General features: G+C 40.8%; 1 protein-coding gene across 8 annotated transcripts in view; it reads right to left on the reverse strand.

Moving 5' to 3' along the window:
• LOC309653429 (neuroligin-4, X-linked) overlaps positions 1 to 22627 on the reverse strand; it is a 581567-nt gene that overhangs the window by 242097 nt on the left and 316843 nt on the right. For 7 of the 8 annotated variants that reach the window (XM_082448092.1, XM_082448095.1, XM_082448088.1 and 4 more), the window contains one exon: positions 14860 to 15661. In XM_082448092.1, the coding sequence (XP_082304218.1) occupies positions 14860 to 15331 (472 nt within the window). In that variant the 5' untranslated portion in view covers positions 15332 to 15661. Of the gene's footprint in view, positions 1 to 14859; positions 19343 to 22627 lie in introns of those variants that run through there. The other variant, XM_082448093.1, reaches the window with a different exon arrangement.

Here is a 22627-nt window from a genome sequence, read left to right on the forward strand (position 1 = left end):
TAGAGGGAAGTCCTATGTCCCACCCACCCTCAAGTAGAAGAAACTCCACGAAAGCACGACTCCCAGGACACCGGGGTCATGCGAGGCCTTGCTGAGTCAGTCCACCACACACGTCTGCACCAAGTGGTGGTGATGCCTGGAACTTCCCAGGGAAAGACGAGAACACTTAGGGCCTGACAGATATGGATTGAGATGTCTCAGAGGGAAGAGCTGGGCCTGCTGATGGCCTGAAGTTGATTCTCAAAGAAGAGAAGGAAGTATAGGATGCAGGAGTAGGATCAGTCTTTCCTCAGGAATGAGAGTTCAGTAGAAGGATGTCAAGTTCATTTTCTGGATCATTAATGCATAGAATCTTCCATTTGGAAAACCACTGCCTTGGGGGATGGGAAGCCAAGATGTTCCTCTCTGGTGAGGAGACGGGGAGAAGACATCCAGGAGACCACAAGGGTGTCAGGAGAGCTTCCCAAAGACAGAGACGGTTTTAGGAACCGTGAATGTGGACGACAGCTGTTCTAGCTTCTTCTGGCCGAGGCAGGAGGTAAAGACAGAAAATACAAAGCCCACGTTGGATTAAGATCGCTAGCACTACTGGAACAAATGACTGCCAACTGGGTGGCTTAAATCAACAGAAATTTAAAGGTCACACTGTTCTGCAAGACAGATATCCAATATGAAGGAGTCAACAGGGTTGGTTCCTTCTGTAGGCTCTGAGGGAGACTCTGTTCCTTGTCTCTGTCTCAGCTCTGAGTTTTTGGTGTTTTTCATCAATCCTTGGTGGGTTTGGGCTTGGAGATGCATGTCCCCAATCTCTGCGTCTCTGCCTCCATCTTCCCATGGTCTCCTCCCTGGGAATCTCTGCTGTCTTCGTTCTGTTCTCCTCTTCCCCCCTCTACTCCCTCTTTCTTCTTTCTCCTCCTCCTTCTCCTCCTTCTTCCAATTTAAGCACTCAATACCTATTTATTAAATTCACCATTTGGTCATAGTGTAGGTGTGAACACCTGTGCTAAGATTCTAAGATCCAGTCTCTTACTTTTCAGAGCCTTTTTCCCAAGAGAGACAAGAAGGACAAAGTGTTCCTGGTGATGTGTTTGACTATCTTTCCTAGGAAGGAAAGATTTAGTTTCTTTCTGACATGTTGAGGAAAACATCCACTTGGATTCCACGGGCGAAGCTTCACAGAGAAGGTATGGCTTCCTGGAAGTTTGTTTTTTCTTTTTATGGAGTCCTAGACGTGAAAGAAGTGAGACTTACAGGGCTCTTTTTTTTCTTCTCCCACTCCCAACCCCAACCTCTGGTAACCATCAATCTGTTCTCAGTAACTATGAGCTTAGCTTTTTTGTTTTTTGTGGGGGTTTTTTTGGTGGGGGGCTGTTTAGATTTCACATATAAGTGAAAAATACAGTATTTGTCTTTGTCTGACTTACTTCACTTAGCATAATGCCCTTGAGATCTGTCCACATTGTTGCAAATGGCAGGATTTCCTTCTTTTAATGGCTGAATAATATTCCATTGTATATATACCACATCTTCTTTATCCACTCGTCCATCGATGGACACTAGACTGTTTCCATATCTTGGCTATTGTAAATAGTGCTGCAATGAACATGGAAGTGCAGATATCTTTCCAAGTTAGTATTTTTGCTTTCTTTGGATAAATACCCAGAAGTGGGTTTGCTGGATCATATGGTGGTTCTATTTTATTTTTTTGAGGAACCTCCATACTGTTCTCCATAGTGGCTGCACCAATTTACATTCCCACCAACAGTGCAGGAGGGCTCCCCTTTCTCCACACCCTCGCCAACACTTTGTCTTTTCAATAGTAGCCATTCTTACAGGTGTGAAGCGATATCTCATAGTTTTGATTTGCATTTCCTTGATGATTAATGATGTTGAGCATCTTTTCAAGTACCTGTTGGCCGTCTGTATGTCTTCTTCAGAAAAGGTCTATTCAGATCTTCTGCCCATTTTTAAATTGAACTTTTTTTTTTTTTTAACAAATATGGTGTCTTATAAGGACACCAGTCATAAGGACACCAGTCATAACAGATTTAGGGTCCTTGCTAATACAGTATGACCTCATCTTACCTTGATTACATTTGCAAAAGCCCTATTTTCAAAAAAGGTGACATTCATTAAGTATTGGGGGGTGGTTAGGACTTCAACATATCTTTTGGCGGGGGACACAATTCTACCCATAACTCAGGTCAAGTCAGAACCTGTGACAAGAGAAAAGTCTGAAGACTACATACCCATGGCATGGTCTGTAAAAGTCTTTAAAAGATTCCAACTGATATTCTGTAGTCTTAGAATAACCATTTCATATCTCACAAACCCCCAAATTCCTCATAGTACCATCTCATAGCTTATCTAATTTAAATCATGACCATAGTAATAATAAAAACAACTACACAATCTTCATTTGAAGAAAATGCTAGAGGAAGTTCATTTCCCCCTAAGTCTAGAGAAAGGCATATGAGATGTTGAACTCTTTTCCAACCTGTGAACTTTAATTAATTTCTTGGAAATAATTCTACTTCCATTAAATCAAATTATAGATGATTGCATGTATTTTTAAAATTATTTATTTTTGGCTGCGCTGGGTCTTTGTTGCTGCACGTGGGCTTTCTCTAGTTGCGGCGAGCGGGGGCTACTCTTCGTTGCGGTGCACGGGCTTCTCATTGTGGTAGCTTCTCTTGTTGAGGAGCACAGGCTCCAGGTGCGTGGGCTTCAGTAGTTGTGGCACGTGGGCTCAGTAGTTGTGGCTCGCAGGCTCTAGAGTACAGGCTCAGTAGTTGTGGTGCCCAGGCTTAGTTGCTCTGTGGCATGTGGGATCTTCCCGGACCAGGGCTTGAACCCATGTCCCCTGCGCTGGCAGGCAGACTCCCAACCACTGCGCCACCAGGGAAGCCCAAGACGACTGCATTTAAAATCAGGCAACCTATGGTTTTCCCCAGACTAGGAACCCATTACTATGTTGGCCATTCCGTCACAATTTTCCACCTCCTTTCTTTGTAACACCTCCAGGACTTTGTATTTCAAGGAAACATGCAGTAAACAGATTTTGGCTGGGCTGCAGCTGGTAATTCTTGTGCAGGCGACGTCCTGTGAGAAAATCCGAGCCTCAGCTGCAAATTTCTTCGTCCTGGTGCATGCAATCCGTTTGCCGTAGGAAGCAGAGGGATCGTATTTTCTTTCACCTTCTAACTCGTATTGTAAAATATATTATTGTTTTCTAAAAAAAATTATGAAAACATGCAGTTTCAGGTTCAATACAGATGAGCCAAGAGCTGAAGGCATTTGCCAAAAAAAAAAAAAAAAAGAAAAAAACTAACATGAACTCCAGGTACATACAACACATATCGTGATTTGAGAGCAAATGCATGCCTTTGGGTTGACATCGGCAATAATTCTTGGTACCAAGACATCCACCTAAGAGTAAGACACTCAACTGATAGGCTCTCCACAGTCGGCTAGGGAGGAGGATGAGAGGGTCCTGAAGGCATCTGCAGGAGGAAATGAAGCCTGCTAAGGATGCTTGCAAGAGACGAGGTGGAACATAGTATCTTGTCTTCAAAGATTTCCAAAGCAAGAGGCTGGGAGAGGAAGGAATCCAGCTGGCTTTGCTTTAGCTCTGTTGGTAGAGATGGCACATGGATAGATCACCAGCCCTTTCCAACGGTGAAAGGAACTCCCTTACAGACCTGCAGACGTCTTCATCGGCCAGGTCCAAAAAGGGCTGCATGTCCAGGAACTGTCCGTTGTCCATTTGATCCATACATTCAAGTAGATGGTTCATTAAGCTCACAAATGCTTTCAAAGGTTTACAGTCTCCTAGGGGTGTAGCCTTGTAAAATGACTGGAGTGAAGCTCTAGGAATACGGAGAAGGATGTTTCATCTCTGCTTAGGGCTTCAGGGGATTAATGACCGGAGGAACACTGCATTGAGAAAGTCGGTGAAATGGGTCCCACAGCTCCTTCTACGTGGAAGATTTCACAGTTCTGTGATTTATGTGCTAGTTGATGCCATCACTCACCCCCAGGTAATATGATGATTGGGTAGTAGGATATTCAACGTACCACAATCCCTTTCTTTGAAAAAAATGCATGAGATGCAAACATCCTTGTACAATGTGTTACAGTGGAATCTGATCTCATTATCTGATTTAAACTCAGAAGGAAATATCTAATCTAAGCTAATATGTTTTGACCAGTGTAATTTTCTTAGGGAAGATACAGTTTTCTAAGGTTTAATACTTTATTTTTAAATCTAAACTACTTTTTTAAAACACACAAAATATTATAGCAATATCACATTAGTTATCTGGATGTACACATTATAAAATATAGAGTTATGAAAGTATTTCACTAGGTAAAAATTTGGGGGGAGCAGTAAAGCTTCTAATGATTTAAAAAAAAAATTCCAGGCGATAAGTACATCTGAATTTGGTAAGAAAGGAACCTCGTGTTCTTTGATTTAATCTTATTGCACAGTCTGTTGAGAAGAAAAATATGCATTATTAGCATTCCTTTGGATGGAATTCCATTTATGAATCCTCCAATGTCAAAAATATAACAATGCAAAAAATACCCAAGTGAGTACTTTGCATGTTAAACTATACCATCAAAGCACCTTCCTATAGTTCTGTCATGATTTTATCCCTCCCTCTTTCCCCATTTTATACTTTTTATGTCTTGGTCCATCTAGAGAAGCAACAAATAAGAAGCTTCATTTTGGGGGATTCAGAAAGCCCTTCTTCATTGCACAACACAGGTGTACATGCCTCGGATATTCATCTCGAGATTGGTGGAAACCTTTTCATCATGGGTCCTCAATGGAAAACATAACTTTCAAACTCTTTTCTTTTTCCTTTTTTTTTTTCTCGTGGAAACTTAAAGCATTCCCTGCTTGAATTCACTGTGCCTAATGATCCGTTTCTGAAACTTTAGTTTTTCTTGGGACTCATTTACTTTCCCATCAAAGGGCTTACATTTCTTTACATCACCTCTTGGGCTTACCCAAAGCCTTGCATATGTTAAATGCAAATAGTGATTTATCAATATTTTTCAATGAATCACCTAAAAAGGTTGTAGAGAGAATAAGGAATGGAGGAGAGAAGAAAACACACAAAGCATCAGAGTTGGGATCTGGAGATCCATAGACTATCTGGCTGGGGTTAGAACTACAGTGAACACATAGCAGGTAGATGGGATGTCAGGTGAATACGCTCATTTTTTGATGGAATGATGGATTATGTCATGTCATAAAACAGACAGAACAGAACATAGCTCAAAGCCTACATTTTAAAGAAAACTGATAGGAGTGTTTCAGAACATGTAATTTTCAGATTGTGTCGAAACCGACTACAAAAGCTCCTTTGCTTGAGACAAATCAATACTTTCAGTGTTCCTCTCTTTCTGATGGGAACACACAGTCTTCCCCAGGGCAAACTTGACTATTGTACACACAACCACATTCACAACGGACGAGAGAGTATCTTGATTAAGGGAAACTTCAGAGTGCTTGGAATTCACAGAGGAAGGCAGAGTCTTGTCATCTCCATGTGCTTTTTGGCTTTTTCCAGAAAACTGTAACACATTGGATCTTAAAGGAATTACGGATGTTTTTTCCTGTGGGCTTTCCTCCAACATCCTACACACAAACAGAGCCACACAGACACACACACACACACACCACGAACTATATACCAATGCCAGTCATCACCACTCAAAATAATCAGACGTGATATCTAACAAGAAAAATTCTTTTCATTTTTTTTTCTCTGTTTCCAGTTGTGGAAACTTACTTCGCCAAGCCTAAATAGAATATTCGATTGAATTATAATAAGACAGAGACTACCGTGTCTCTCGTCTTCATTTTGTCTTAACAGGTGGTTAGCACATGAATAGATCACTCTCTTTCAGACTCTCTCTCTGCCTCAGTTGCCTGTGAGTTCCTAGATGATTTGTAGGTCTGATTTATTTACACAGGGCTGCTGTTTTGCACTCCTCACAAATTCCCCATGGTCCTCAACTCCAAAGCTAACGAATTCTCAGCTCTGTTCACTTTCACTGCAGTTTGGATGTCACCGCACACAGAATAAGGATTCTCAACCGTAAAGGAGAAAACATGAAACTAATTCTTTATGAAGACAGCCTGGTTTAGGAAAACCAAACAACAAACTAGATACACAGGAACCTACTCCCCATCTTGGCACCCAAGGAACTTCAGTCTTCGGACGACAGATACTGTAATGAGATGAACACTGAACTACCCGAAAATTAAAGTTGTAAGAACATACTGATCTTTTCTATTTTATAATCATTTCTTACACAGTAGCTTACTCCAAAATCACTATAACCCTAACATTCACAGGAGGTACAGTACTATTATTATTCATAACTGAGGTCACTCAATATTAAAAAGGATGAAGGCTTTGCCAAGACAGTATGCAAAATAAACAACAGTGTCCAAACCAGCAGTGTCTTTGGCAACAAATGAAGCTATTACATGTCCTGGGGGCGAGACTGCACGAGTAAATAAGGAGGAGATTTCTGGACACCGGACACATACTCTAGCGGACTAATTGCACCTCAACTTTCTATCTTGAACAGTTTGTTTGTAATGTTTATAATACGCATGCCTAGCAAAGGGGTTTTTTAATACATCCTAAGTCATTTGGACTTGTTCTAATTGTGAAAAAAATTATAAATTGCTAATGGAATTGAGTTAAAACTCATGTTTTGGAAAATGACAAGTGTAAGGGGAAATTCTCTTCTTTAGAGAACAGTTTTTCTGAATTACTCAAACAAGTATAAGGCATACTAACCAAATAGCATTATTCATAATATATATAATTTCTAAACCCACCACAGGATTATTTTTCTATTGGTGAATCTCTTAAGCTGGGAGAGAGACACATGTTGCCAGAAATCTACTCTAGTTTAATCTTGTTCACAAAATACTAAATTCTTTTCAATTAATCCTTGTCAGGGAGCTATTTATTAAATAATCTTTCCTAATTATCTTCACTTACAAGCCACGTCTACACAACGTCAAAAATCCCCCAACAGATGAAAATGGGAAGCATTTAATGATTTTCACATAGCTGCGTGCTGATGTGGATTGGCTAAAACATCTTTCTCACTGTGTTAACTTAGTCAACTTTTAGTTTTTGCCACTAAAACTAAACTTTGCCACTCTGCACACAACTTTGCCACTCTGCCTACAACTGAACTAGACTTTGCCACTCTGCATACAACTGAACTATCTGTGACTTGACGAAAAGAGAAAGGCAATTAATTTTTCCGTTATCTCACAGAAAAAAATAGTGCTATTGTCGTTGGATGTTCTCAGTTCCTCTTCCAAGAAATGAATTTTAATGCTTCCTTGATGATTAATTTCTGTACGTCAAACAGGATGCTAAAAATCCATTTGACAACTCAGGCTAAAAAAGATAAAGCTTAGGAATAAAGCAGAACAAGATAATACTCTGCTCTTTAAAAAAAAAATGCCATTCCCGAAATAATGCCATTTGCAGTGACGTGGATGGAGCAAGAGATTATCATACTAAGTGAAGTAAGTCAGACAAAGACAAATATGATATCACTTATATGTGGAATCTAAAATATGACACAAATGACCTTATCTACAAAACAGAAATAGACTCACAGACAGAGACAATAGACTTGTGGTTACCAAGGGGGAGGGGGATGGAGGAGGGTTGGATTGGGAGTTTGGAGTTAGCAGATGGAAACTATCATATATAGAATGGATAAACAACAAGGTCCTACTTTAGAGCACAGGGAACTATATTCAGTATCCTGTGATAAACCAAATGGAAATGAATATGAAAAAGAATATATATGTATAACTGAGTCACTTTGCTGTATGGCAGAAATTAACACAACACTGTAAATCAACTATACCTTCTATTTTAAAAATGCCATTCCTCAAAATTCCCTTTTGTTAAAGCCATACTAGGAACTGTCAGAAGTGATGGATGCTTGGTCCCGTTTCTTAAGCTGACCCCTCCAATACTACAGTAAATACTTATGTTATAGACAATACACATTTATTATGTACTGGACATGATATTAGACCAATATGCATATGCAAATTAGCTGAAAAGTTCTGGTTCTCTTTTCTAGTATTAACTATGCTCCACTAACATCAGATTACAGAGTCGTTATAGGTACAAGATACCAGACAAAGCACTTCATATGGATTAATACCTTAAATCTCCCAGCTCATCTTTATTTTACACACAAGGAAACTGAGGCATGTACTAGCTAAGGAACTTGTCCATAATCACTCAACTGGTAAGGGAAGAGGCTGGCATTTGCACCCTGGCAGGCAAGTTCCTGACCAATCCTCCAAGCTGAGCTGACGGAGTGAACCAAACTGACATTAGAAAGGGTACAGAAAAGGTATCTGCATCCCTCATGTTCACAGCAGCACCCTCCATAACAGTCGAGCAATGGAAACAACCTAAGTGTCCATCTATGCATGGACAGGTAAAGAATCTGTGGTGTAGATACATAATGGAATATCCTTGAGCCATAAAAGAAGGAAATTCCTGCTATTTGTGGCAACGTGGATGGACCTTGATGGCATTATGCTAAGTGAAATTAGTCAGAAAATGGCAAATACTGTATTCACTTCTATGTGGAATCTACACAAAAAACACATGATATCACTTATATGTAGAATCTTAAAAAATATTACAAATGAACTTATTTACAAAACAGAAATAGAGTCACAGATGTAGAAAACAAACTCATGGTTACCAACAAGGGGGAAAGCGGGGGAGGGGCAAATTGGGAGATTGGGATTAACATATACACAACTATATATAAGACAGGTAACTAATAAGGACCCACTGTAGAGCACAGGGAACTCTACTCAATTCTCTGTAATGACCTATATGGGAAAAAGAATCTAAAAAAAGAGTGGATCTATGTATATGGATAACTGATTCACTTTGCTGTACAGCAGAAACTAACACAACATTGTAAATCAGCTATACTCCAATAAAAAAATTGATTGAAAAAATAAAAAATAAACAAAAAACAAACAAAACCACCAAACTCGTAGAAAAAGAGATCAGATTTGTTGCAGCCAGAGGTGGGGGTAGAGGAATGGGGGATTGAATGAAGGGGGTCGAAAGGTACAAACATCCAGTTCCAAGACAAATAAGTACTAGGGGTATAATGTACAGTGTTGATGACGCTAGTTACCACTGCTCTATGAGATACAGCAAAGTTGTAAAGAAAGTAAATCCTAAGACTTCTCATCACAAGGAAAAAATCTTTTCCTTTTTTTCTTTTTCTCGTACCTATATGAGAAGATGTATGTTAGCTGAAATTACTGTGATCGTTTCATAATATGCGGAAGCCATACCATCATGCTGTCCCCCTTAAACTTGTACAGCAATGTATGTCAACTGTATCTCAATAAAACCAGGGGGCGGGTAAGAATTAACTGGCATTCTGTCAAATAAATTCATCAATAAATTATTTTTTAAAAGGATAGAGAATCACTTTCCCCATAACAGATCAGATCTTGAGGTCTAGAGGGAAGGAATGGGGAGCCCAAAAGATTTTGCTAACACAGAAGAAGACATTTAGAGGTACAGCTGTCATCGTGAGGGACATTTTGCGGAGACAGATGAGAAAAGAGGACCATTTGGATGTTCTGCTCCATGCCATTCACTGACACCTACTCTGGACATCTGTTTTAGATGCCTGGGAAATCTTAAATGCCCATTCATTATGTTCCTGTGTAAAATCAGTGTATCTTTTGAATATGACATTTAGTAAGAGTTGCCATAAATCTGTTCTAAAACGAGGAACCAAAAGTTGGGTATCTACTTTGTACAGGTTAAACCTCAAATCTGCAAAATATCCACCCACCAATTGGAACCAACTTTGTCTCCTTGATATAATATTGCTTCTGTTTTATGTTTTGGTTTTTTGGCCACAAGGCATGTGGGATCTTAGCTCCCCGACCAGGGATGGAACCTGCACCCTCTGCATTGGAAGGCAAAGTCTTAACCACTGGACTGCCAGGGAAGTCCCTCCTTGATATATATAAGGGAAAGCAGCAAATTTTAACTACCCAGTGTTAAAATGAGTGTGTGTGTTGTTTTTTTTTTTTTTAACCAGTTACTCTGGAGGTCGAAAGGGTAACAAACAAATTAGCATCTCAGAATGGGTAGTAACTCAGAAAGCTCAGAACAACTCTTTAGTGATGTGTATGTTGTTTTCAATTAGGGTATTTATATTAAAGGCTGGCAAAACTCTATGAGTTTCCTGTTGTCGCTGTAACAAATTGCCACCAATGTTGTGGCTTCGAGTGGCAGATATTTAGGATCTTAGAGTTCTGAAGGTCAGAGTTCCACTGGGCTAAAACTGAAGGGTGGGCAGGGCTATGCTTCTTTCTGGGGCTCAAGGAGAGAACCCATTTCTTGTCTTTTCCAGCTTTGACAGGCTTCAGGGTTCCTCGACTCCTGGCTCTGCCTTGTCCTCGAAGGCAGCAATGGCCACTGTGCCTTTTTTCCATTGCTTCCCTCTGGTCCTCATCACCTTTTCTGCTTCCTTATTCACAATGAAGAGTTTTTGTTATTAAATATGGACCCACCCAGATAAACCAGAATATATTCCCTCCATCTTAAAGTCAATGGATAAGCAAATATCATAACAACAGGGACAGAGTAAAGGGACAAAGTAGGTAATTAAATAGTTAATCCCACTAGGGGATTGTACGTAAAGAAAAAAGTATGGGAGACCCTGTAAGTTAATGATCACTCAAGAAAGCAGGCGTGCTGAACCACAAAGCCAAGCAGGCTCATTGGCAACAAAATCATGCAACAGAAGTACAAGACATGCCCCAAAACAATAAAAAAAAAAAATGGTGGCATGAGACCCACATCCTGCCCAGTGAGCTCAGTAAGTTAATGACCCCTAGGACATGCTCTCTGTAGACATAAAAAACAATAATTTATGGAACAGTGACATTTCAAAGTGAAAGACCCTCACTGTACTGAGACCTGAAATAATTTTTCTACTGTGCCATGGAAGTCCCAACTTGACCATGGGGGGGACAAGAAAACTCCCCTGCCTGATGTGGAGGAGGAGCTAAGGATGGAAGCCTGATGTCTACCCAAGAATGAGGAAGAAGGTGGTCTTCTCCCCCTCCCCACTTTTCCTTTGATTATAAAACTGCAGCCCACTAAGTTCTCAGTGGCGCACGGCACCCTCTCGCCTACCTGATTGTAAGGCTCACAAGTGTCCTATTCTAATAAATCACTTCTTATCTATCACTTTGCCTCTCGCTGAATTCCTTTTCTTCTTTTTAATATTTATTTATTTATTTGGCTGTGCTGGGTCTTAGTTGTAGCATGCAGGATCTAGTTCCTTGACCAGGGATTGAACCCGGGCCCCTTGCATTGGGAGCACAGACTCTTAACCACTGGACCACCAGGGAAGTCCCTCGTTGAATTCTTTCTGCACTGAGACATAAAGAACTGGAGCTCCTCAGAGCCCGCCCGAAAATGCCACCTAGCGGTTTCAATTCCATCAGCAACCTTCATCCCCTTGGCCCTGTAAGGTAACATATTCAAAGGTTCCAGGGATTAGGACATGCCCTTCTTTGGAGGAGGCATTATTCTGCCTAGAACAAGTCTCTGTGTGTCTCTCGAAATTAAGCATGCTTGTCTCTGTTGCCATGCCAACATGTGAAGCTTGACTAGCATAGGATAGGAACTCAGAACTATCATTGGTAGGGAAGTCAGATGGCCACACCGTTGGATGAATGCATCACGACAAATCTAAAAAAAATAATGGAGTACCAAAATGGAACACTGAATTCCAAATAGCCAATACTGCTGTGCACACACTAAATGAAATGCACTGTTATGAATTAAGATATGCCCTAAAGGAAGGTCTTTGGAGAAATCAGCATGATGCCGTAATTTCCATGTGTTATTGTACAAGTGGGGTTTATTCATTTAGTAATAACCAATAATTAAATATCTAAACCTCCATGTTGATTCACAAATGGATGCAAGTCATCTATTTTTAAACCCTCAAAACTCCTGACCCAATAGGCTGTGATTTTCTGTTTCTGCAAACACACGGGCATATAGCTTCCCTCACCAGCAAAATTCCATTATGTATCTATTGTAGGGAGATCAAATTTACCTATTCAGCCCCGATTAGATTTCTGATTCTCCCACCAAGATGGTGTGAGATATTGCGTGCCAGAGTGCTCTAAAAAGCCCAGAGGAATCAACAGGTAGCACTGCCTTTATTCTTAAATTTAGATTGCTTCTCTATTCGGCAGCTTTTTTCGCGTGTTTCTATTCCCAAATTCCTATTCAATCCTGAACCACAAAGAAACGGCCGAATCGTTTATGGGTTCAATCCACACAATTGCACATCTATGGGTCTGTCATCAAGGAAGCTACTGATTTGTCTTCCTGGGCGGTGTAACTGTACCCTGACCTCTCAGAAGCAGGCATTCTATTTGAAGTACATTCCTTGTTTGGAAGGTTAATGCTATAAAGTCACCGGTTCAGAGACACCAGCATATCAAATTTATGATGAAAGCAATTTTATTTTATTTTATTTTTTAAAGATTTTTGTTTGATGTGGACCATTTTTTAACATCTTTATTGAATTTGTTACAATATTGCTTCTGTTTTATGTTTGTTTGTTTGGTTTTCTGTTTTGGCCGTGAGGCATGTGGGATCGTAGCTCCCCGACCAGGGATCAAACCGCACCCCCTGCACTGGAAGACGAAGTCTTAACCACTGGCCCGCCAGGGAAGTCCCATGAAAGCAATTTTAATCCTTTACCCTGTTTTGTTTCCACCACCCTGTCTTTGTTTCTTTTTATTCCTTTCTTTGAATAGTTCATGATGAGAAAGACCATGACCCAGGTGGCTTTGAAATGAGAACTCTAATTGGTTTGGGGTGCGGTTATCCATCCTCTTACATATGCACCAAGCAGCTACTGCGGGCTACTGCGCACTAGGGCAGCTCAGCACCGGGCATGGACGTAAGGCGTCCAGTGTCAGTTTAACCCCTTGAACCCTATTCAAGACCTAGACTTTATAAGGTAATTGTGAGATCTGTCACCATAGTGACAATAGCCACATGCCAGACGCTACTAACATAATGAAGCTCAACCCTTTCACTTTCCCTGGGCATTCTTTGTCATCTCCCTAACAGACGCCCCCGTCCTGGTTTCTCGAGAAAGGTACCCATGCCACCTCTCTGCATCTGCACGGAGCAAGAACAACATGGCAGATGCGATCCGACTTTGGAGATCACTGAATAATGTCATCGTTTATGGCAGACTTCCAGCCAAAGCTCACTGACAAACATCTCCCAAGGATTAAAGGTAAAAAAAGGAAAAGAAATGTCTGCATGAAAGTTACTAAGGACAAGGACACACTTCAGTTTCTATAGCAGACGGTGATGGCTATGATTCCTCTCAATTACTTTTTTTTAAGTTCCAGGAAGATTTCATTCTATGTTTTTCCTTCTCCTTGTATAAAAAAGAGCACATGCAAACAAGAAATGAGAAATGGACTTTCATTGTAGACTACCTTGAGTCTGGTTGGTCTGGTTAGCAAACATTTTAATTTGAGGTCTACACAAACAAGGAGATATCCAAGTTTTACTAGTACTGGATTAAGTTAATATATGGAACATGATTGTTTTCACAGATTTTCACTGTTGTGTTATCCAAAAGAAAAGGGGCATTTTGTTCAAGCAAGAAAATCATTTTTCTAACGTAGTTAGAATCATCTGATGACACACATTTGCCATTTGATTGCAGTGAATATTGGCAGGAAATAAAGTCCAAATTTATATCAACAACATGGATTCTAAACAAACAAGTCCAATAGTTTTATCAAATATCCCTTGCTTGTGTATTTAAAACAATCAGTGGTTCCTTTTAAGACTCAAAAAGTACTAATATCTTAAGGCATTAAAGCCAAAGGAACCATTCCTTATATAATTTTCAGGTGCTCACGTCAGCATGCTAATATTCTTAATTCTATTAGTTTCTCTAGATCCATTCCTTTTTTTTTTTTTTAACATCTTTCTTGGCGTATAAGTGCTTTACAATGGTGTGTTAGTTTCTGCTTTATAACAAAGTGAATCAGCTATACATATACATATATCCCCATATCTCCTCCCTCTTGCGTCTCCCTCCCACCCTCCCTATCCCACCCCTCTAGGTGGTCACAAAGCACCGAGCTGATCTCCCAGTGCTATGCGGCTGCTTCCCAATAGCTATCTGTTTTACGTTTGGTAGTGTATATATGTCCATGCCACTCTCTAACTTTGTCCCAGCTTCCCTTCCCCCTCCCCGTGTCCTCAAGTCCATTCTCTAGTAGGTCTGTGTCTGTATTCCCGTCTTACCACTAGGTTCTTCATGACCCTTTTTTTTTTTCCCTTAGATTCCATATATACGTGTTAGCATACTGTATTCGTCATACAGAGTGAAGTGAGTCAGAAAGAGAAAAACAAATAGATCCGTTCCTTGACAGATGATTCAGGTATAACATAGAAGACTATATGCTCACACTGGCTATCACCTACAAATAAAGACTACAGCAGTGCTAAATAGGCAATATATGGAAAGAATTAAGTCATTAATTATGATACTCTCCATCGATTAGACACTGTGTAAATTCAAGTCGAACAAATGGTACGTTACTGAGATAACTCAATATGAAAAAAAATGAATGGTTATAGAAAATATCATGCACAGGACATTATACAACCCTCTTGGCAAATTTGAGGCTGAGCGAGCAGGTGTTTTCTGTTTAGAATAAGTACTTACCATCCTCCGTGGGCACATAGATATTCAAATAAAGGCAGTCTTCATTCTGATCTTGAACGTAGGTCATCAGAGTATCCAGATTGGCAGTAAACCAGATGGGCAGCATGTCATGCAAGAGAGACCGCTCATCCAGGTGCTGGGGGCACACGGCAGCAAACTGAGTGGCGTTCCGAACCCCAGTCCATGAGGAGGGGGGTTCCGGGGGCTGAAACCGCCTTTCCCCGGTAGGAGGCGAGGCATAAGGGACCCCCAAGTATTGCTCCACTGGACCCAAAATCTCATTGGGCAGCGGTGTTCTCAAGCCCCGGATTTTGCCGTAATTGGTGTTGACCACAGGATACTGCGCCTGGCTGTCGATGAGCGTGAACTTGATGGCCAGGGCGGTGATCCACAGCAGGACGTTGGAGTTCACCATGACACAGACTGGGGTGAAGACCAGCGGAAGCCATAACAGTCCCTGGGGTCTCGACATGGTTCACCACCACATCCGCGGGCGTCCGTGCGATGCAACTCCAAGCAAAGCAAGCCGTGAAGGGAGCCTGCAGAGAGAGACGGCTTTCCAGGGACCAAGACCCTGGAGAGGGGAAGGGCTTGCTAGGAAGCCTCTCCGATGGGTCATAGACAGAGCCCAAGGTTAACAACAAACCCGGCGGTTTTCTCGGCAGCCCATCACGGGACAGCAGCCCTCTCTTAATCCTGGTGCCGAATTCCAGCCCGTGCGAGGCTCCAAGGAAGCGGTGACCGTCCAACACCTCCCCGGGGCAACGATCACTTAGGAGAAGTCCAAGGCAGAGCGGTCAGCCTAATGGGAGAAAAAAGCAGACAAGGATAAGGAAGGCAAGACCACTGCCACCGATGGCGTTTGCTGTGTGTTCCACGCAACCCTCAACATCACGCAAGGAAATTCTCATTCACCGATGAATTTGTACAGCGGCATCTGCGGGCAGTAGAATTTCGCCAGACAATCGCTTGTCTTAATTTCTACAGTGAGTCCCATCAGCAAGAACGATGCCAATACTCCGGAAACACTCAAGTCTTTGTTGAATGAACAAACACACCGCCAAAAGTTACACACATTGCACAGATAACTGTACTGATGTCTCCTAATTGCACTATTATTGATAATATTGGCCCATCAATGGATAGGAGCTCCCATAACACTGTTTCTCAGATGTTTAAAAAACTGTCACTTTATATATAAAATAAACAAGGACCTACTGTATAGCACAGGGAACTATACTCGGTGTTTTGTAATAACCTATATGGGAAAAGAATCTGAAAAAGAATGGATATAGGTATATGTTTAATTGAATCACTGTGCTGTACACCTGAAACACAACATTGTAAGTCAACTATACTCCAATATAAAGTAAATATATTTTCTCCCATTCTGAGGGTTGTCTTTTCGTCTTGTTTATGGTTTCCTTTGCTGCGCAAATCCTTTTAAGTTTAATTAGGTCCCATTTGTTTATTTTTGTTTTTATTTTCATTACTCTAGGAGGTGGGTCAAAAAAGATATCACTGTGATTTATGTCAAAGAGTGTTGCCCAGCAGAAACAGAGACACAGATGTAGAGAACAAACGTATGGATACCAAGGGGGTAAAGAGGGTGGGATGAATTGGGAGATTGGGATTGACATATATACACCACTATGTATAAAATAGCTAACTAATGAGAACCTGCTGTAGAGCACAGGGAACTCTACTCGATGCTCTGTGGTGACCTAAATGGGAAGGAAATCCAAAAAAGAGGGGATATATGGATACGCACAGCTGATTCACTTTGCTGTACAGTAGAAACTGTAATGCAACACTGTAAAGCAACTGTACCCCAATAGGATTTTTAAATAAATTCATACATACATAAATACACTAATAAATACATAAATAAATGTAAAAAGAACTGTCACTTTTTCCTAAGGTATTAGGAGTGGAGCGCTAGAAGTTTTCCAAGGTGGGTAAAGGGAAGTGTGCACCGAGACCAGGCTGGCTTCATGCCATGTGGGTATTTATCAGCGACCACAAAGGGAGCGACACGCAATGGCGAGAGCACTGACACCGGGTACTCATCCTTCTCGCGCTACGCAGTGGCACGTGTCTGTGGGCTCCAGACATCACCGCCCTGAATCTCAGCCTCCTTGTAAGAAACTGAACAAGATGGTGCATCTCAAGTGCATGCCGTAGTGCTTGTCACATCAAGACACCATTCATAATTAAGAGTGTTGACACAGCAGTCCCGATTTTCACGTAAAGCGCTGCATGCCTTCAAGGGTAAACCCTGCAGCCTATTTAAGAACCTTCTGGTACATTTGAGCCATCTTCCTATTGAGTCTGGGAGGAGTTAACTTTTAAAGAGTGACCTCCTTGGGAATTCCCTGGCGGTCCAGTGGTTAGGACTCCGGCGCTCTCACTGCCAGGGCCACGGGTTCAATCCCTGGTCGGGGAACTGAGACCTGCAAGCCACGTGGCGCCACCAGAATAAAAAAAAAAAAGGGACCACCTCAATTTGTCCCTACGGGGATCACATGACGACTCTCTCCAGATAAACCACTGTGCGTATGACATTCAAGAATGTCGCACATGAGTATTATAAATGATGCATTAGAGACAGAAAACATTTCATGAGGTGTTGCAAGGACTCTACCTTTTTTTTAATCAACATTTTTTTTACTGAAGTAGAGTTGATGTACAACGTTGTGTTAATTTCTGCTGTCCAGCAGAGTGATTCAGTTATACATATACATAGTTTTTTTAATATATTCTTTTCCATGATGGTTTATCGTAGGATACTGAATATAGTTCTCTGTGATACACAGTAGGACCTTGTCGTTTATCCATCCTATACATGAAAGCTTACATCTGCTAACCCCAAACTCCCACTCCATCCCTCCTCCCCCAACCCCCTCCCCCTTGGCAACCACCAGTCTGTTCGCTACAGGACTCTACCTTTAAATACAGCATTCTTCAGCTGAAAATAGACAGATGTGTTTCTAAGGACACAGATTATTCTGGGTTATTCAGAGTCTTTCTGGACTAGAATATAATTATACATTTCATTTCAGGGAATGGTTGAGTAGAATATGTCAAACAGATCATTTATTTTCTAATGAAACATATCTGAGCCAGATCTATCACAGAGCTAGAATACGTCTGGGGGAAATTTTGTCATCCATGACATCCTGGGCCAAGTTAATCAGAGTTGGATGAAAATGCACTACAACACAGGATGGTGGCATTGAGAGTGAAAATTCGCATCACACCCAATGGCTGATTTATGTGTTTGCTTCTGTCTTTGTACTGGAGACAACATTTGGATTTCTGCCACAGCATGATCCAATTGCTGAATAATTAAGAGAAAGACAAAAAACGTGAAAGAGGTGTTGACTTGTCTGAAATCTTGTTTTCCTGAAACTCCTTCTGGTTTAGAACCAGCATCAGTACTTCCTTCTCAAGCCTTCGTCATGGTCATAGGAGATGCCAGTAATTTCTGATTCTGATAGACCTGGGTCCCCAAATGCTACCTCTCTGTGAGCTGGAGAAGTGAGTCAACCTCTCTGAGCTTTAAGTAGATGGCGTGTCATGCCTCCTTTGTGGGGCTGGGCTGAGCCACAAGTGAGCAAAGGGGCAGGGCAGAGAAAAGGTCTCCTCAATATCCATGAAATGCTGGGATTTTGAACGCAGACCTGCTCAAAACACTCCCAGGTACAGAGACAAAATGCACTGAAGTCAGCCCAGGGTTGGCATGAAGCAGGTATAGAGCAAGTAGTTTAAATTCTTTGAGCCTCTCTTTACTTATTTGTTTCTAACTCTCTGGGAATTAACTGAGTTGGTCCACACATGTGGACATCATGCATCATGTAGTCCCTGGACCACAGAATTCCATAAAGGTAGAATTCAGTTGGCGGATCTGTCCCAGGACTTACAACGTGAATGCCTTGAGGAAGTCTGGTCCACTCCATCATTTCTCCAGCTCCATGTGGATGGCAGCACCTCTATGTCACATATTCGTTAAGACTGAGCAAGTGAGGGCACACGCAGACTTCATGCTTCACCTGTATGATCAAGCCTACCTCCCCACAAGGTTCTGAGGGCCAGAGAGAGACCATGAACCAGCCGGACCTAAGAGGAGGGGAATGGGGGGGGGCGGGTATCTGGACACTCACGAAGTCCAGGCTAGGCATTCAAAATAATCATACGTTCTGAGCTATCTTATTTCCCGATGCTTTGGAATTTGGCAGTTTGCGCAAATGGAATACCACCAATGTCGAGCACTGTTTCTCAGACTCTGCACTGCTGACGTTTGGGACCACACTGCCTTTGTGGTGAGGGCCGTGCTGAGCCCTGTAGGGTGTGTAGTAGCACCTCTGGTCTCTACCCACTCGAGGCTGGTAGCACCCGCCTCTCACTTTTAACAATCAAAAATATCTCCAGACATTGCTAAGTGACCCCTGGGGGCAAGATCATCTCAAGGTAAGAACCACGGGTGTAAATCATCAAATATGGGTACACCTGTGGGTACATTTGAAAATTATCATCAGTGGCACTAGATTTACGTTTCTGTGTGTATATATATGTGTATGTGTGTGTTTGTGTGTGTCACATTCAAATATTTGGCAACTGTAAAAGTTTTAGCAATGAAGATTTAAAAAATAAACCTATTTTAAACATGCATCCTCAACCTCGTTTAAAAATCATTATAAATTTATTTTGGGGAGGACAAAAAAAAGACTTCTCATGTAAACGTCACACTGAAAATAATTTTACAAGGAGTGAAATGTTATAGCTACACATAATATATGTGTACAGTTAGGATATGTATAATACACATATTTATAAATATGCTATTTTCTCTATAATATGTATTTATATATTTTTCAAAATTTTCCAAAATAAAAACAAGATACTACAAAGGAAATTCTTGAAGAAAAAAATTTTAATGAAAAAAATGAGAACAAAACTGAAACTTCACTGCATACATACAACTGGGGAGTTAGGAAGGCCTTGATAGCATGGTCTCCCTGCAAAAGCTGCACACAGACTAATTTCTCAGAGTGGCGTTTCGACTTGATTCATAACTTGATTAGGTAGTTTAGAATGATCTCTACAGGACAGTCATTCTGTATGAGGTTGTAATTAAGACTTGGCTCCCACTACTCAGGCATGCTAAACTATAAATGAGTCAAAATAAAAATTGCAATAAATTTCTTTCCAAAGTGCAGATCACTCAAACTGAGATTGGTTTAATTTTACAATACGTATTTAATGTAGGTGAGCCCTGATCAAATTTATCTTGGTGTTTTGGCCTTCCAAGGAATGAAATCATGTCTCCTGGGTGTTCACGGCTTCACCTTTCTGTGGCTGCAAAATACATTACAAGACAGAGCTCTGTGGATGCACCTTCCAAAAAAAAGAAAAAAAGAAAAGAAAGGAAAAAAACACGAGAGGATTAATGAGGTGGAAACAGACCTCCCCTGAGGTGACTCTCAGCTCCATCGAAGGTCTGGGACTCGCTATCTGCTATCAACAGTCTGCTGACAACAAGAGGCACTTGGAAGATTCACTTTCATCTCACATCACAAAGCATCAGGAAACCAAGAACAGTAGATGCTGGTAAAATTAATGCGCTTGTACAACAATCCTTCCACACTGTTTCCTAGAAAGTCTGCCGTTGGGGAATAGGCATTCCCCAAACTTTACAACCTGTAGACCTCCCCGGTTTTATTTTTTCTTTTGTTTCTGGAGAGGACACCAATGTTTCATGGTACCCAAGCGGGGTTAGGGTTCATCTTTTATCCTACAGCACAGATGTCTACCGTAAGGTGGCTCAGGGCACCTGTCACCTACGTGAAAAACCTCGACACTCTGCACATGGGCTGACAACACACACGCACACACACAATCCCTATTCAAGATTCCTTGATGCTGGCTATCAGCCAGTTATTATATTTTTGCGTATTTTTTAATATGCTGGCTTTGATTTTATCTCCCACATGAGCACAGTCACAATCTACTGTGTCTTCTGTCAAATCTTCTAGCTCTCCACACATCTATCCATGTACTTCCTTTCAGTTCTAAAAACCAGATCCCAACAAAATCCACCCTTTTGAACCAAGAAGCTTAGATGTAAATAATTACAGAGTGAAGATGCCATATGTACTATCTTCAAGGTGGTTGTATGCCCAGTGGGGGCTTCAAAGCATCAACTCCATCACCTCCATCACCATTTCTGTTCTCATACTGAACTTTAATGGCTCAGGAAAACAACAGGGCCACAGTCGTAGGAACTGGAGTTTGCAACAAGAGCCAGAACCCAGACTAAACCCAGGAAAAAGAGTTAATGGCTTATATGTGGTCCAGTCAAGACACTGGATAGACTGGGCATATATCTGGACAAAACTATAATTCAAAAAGATAGATGCACCCCTATGTTCATAGCAGCCCTAGTTACAATAGCCAAGACATGGAAACAACCTAAATGTCCATCGACAGATGAATGGATAAAGAAGATGTGGTACATATATACAATGGAATACTACTCAGCCGTAAAAAAGAACAAAATAGACAGCAACATGGATGCAACTAGAGATTATCATACTAAGTGAAATAAGTCAGAAAGAGAAAGACAAATACCATATGATATCACTTATATGTGGAATCTACAATATGACAGAAATGAACATACCTATGAAACAGAAACAGACTCATGGACATAGAGAACAGACTTGTGGTTGCCAAGGGGGAGGGGTTTGGGGGAGGGATGGATTGAGAGTTTGGGGTTAGCAGATGCAAACTATTATATATAGGATGGAAAAACAACAAGGAACTATATTCAATATCCTGTGGTAAACCATAATGGAAAATATAAAAAAGAATGTATACATATGTATAACTATATCACTTTGCTGTATAGAAGAAATTAACATTGTAAATCAGCTATACTTCAATTAAAAAAGGACTGATTGGATAGAAAGATACACCATGGATATGTAGGCCAGAGATATGATCAGGAATAAAGCACGGATGTTTTTTCTAGAGCAATTATGTGGACAACAGAATCTACAGTGGTCACCAAAATAAAACACCAAGACTTAGTCATAGATCAGTAAGTATTTCATAAAGATCACTATTCTAAGTTACTGGGACATAGTGGGAGATGAGACAGAATTCCTGCCCACTTGAAGATTATACTCTCATGAAAATGTCCCTAAAAGCGGTGCTTTTTTCCTTATTCATTGTGTGTACATCTAAAGCAAGCACAGGGACTGGCATGTATTAAAAGCTCATTAAATGCTTGACTTTCTGTGTCTAATTCAACTAATAACTAACATGATTTCCAAATCTAAATCAAATGTTCATAGAAGCAATACTATTTACAATAGCCAAGACATGGAAGCAACCTAAATGTCCATAGACAGATGAATGGATAAAGAAGATGTGGTACATATATACCATGGAATACTACTCAGCCATCAAAAAGAAAGAAATAATGCCATTTGCAGCAACATGGATGCAACTAGAGATCATCATACTACGTGAAGTCAGTCAGACAGAGAAAGACAAATATCATACGATATCACTTATATGTGGAATCTAAGAAAACATGATACGAATGAATTTACATACAAAACAGAAATAGACCCACAGACATAGAAAACAACATAGAAAACATGGTTACCAAAGGGGAAGGGTGGGAGGGATAAATTAGGAGTTTGGGATTAACAGATACACACTTCTATATATAAAATAGATAAACAACTAGGTCCTACTG

The sequence above is a fragment of the Balaenoptera physalus genome (genome assembly GCF_965194825.1).
Source record: "Balaenoptera physalus genome assembly, chromosome: Y".
NCBI classification, from domain to species: Eukaryota; Metazoa; Chordata; class Mammalia; order Artiodactyla; family Balaenopteridae; genus Balaenoptera; species Balaenoptera physalus.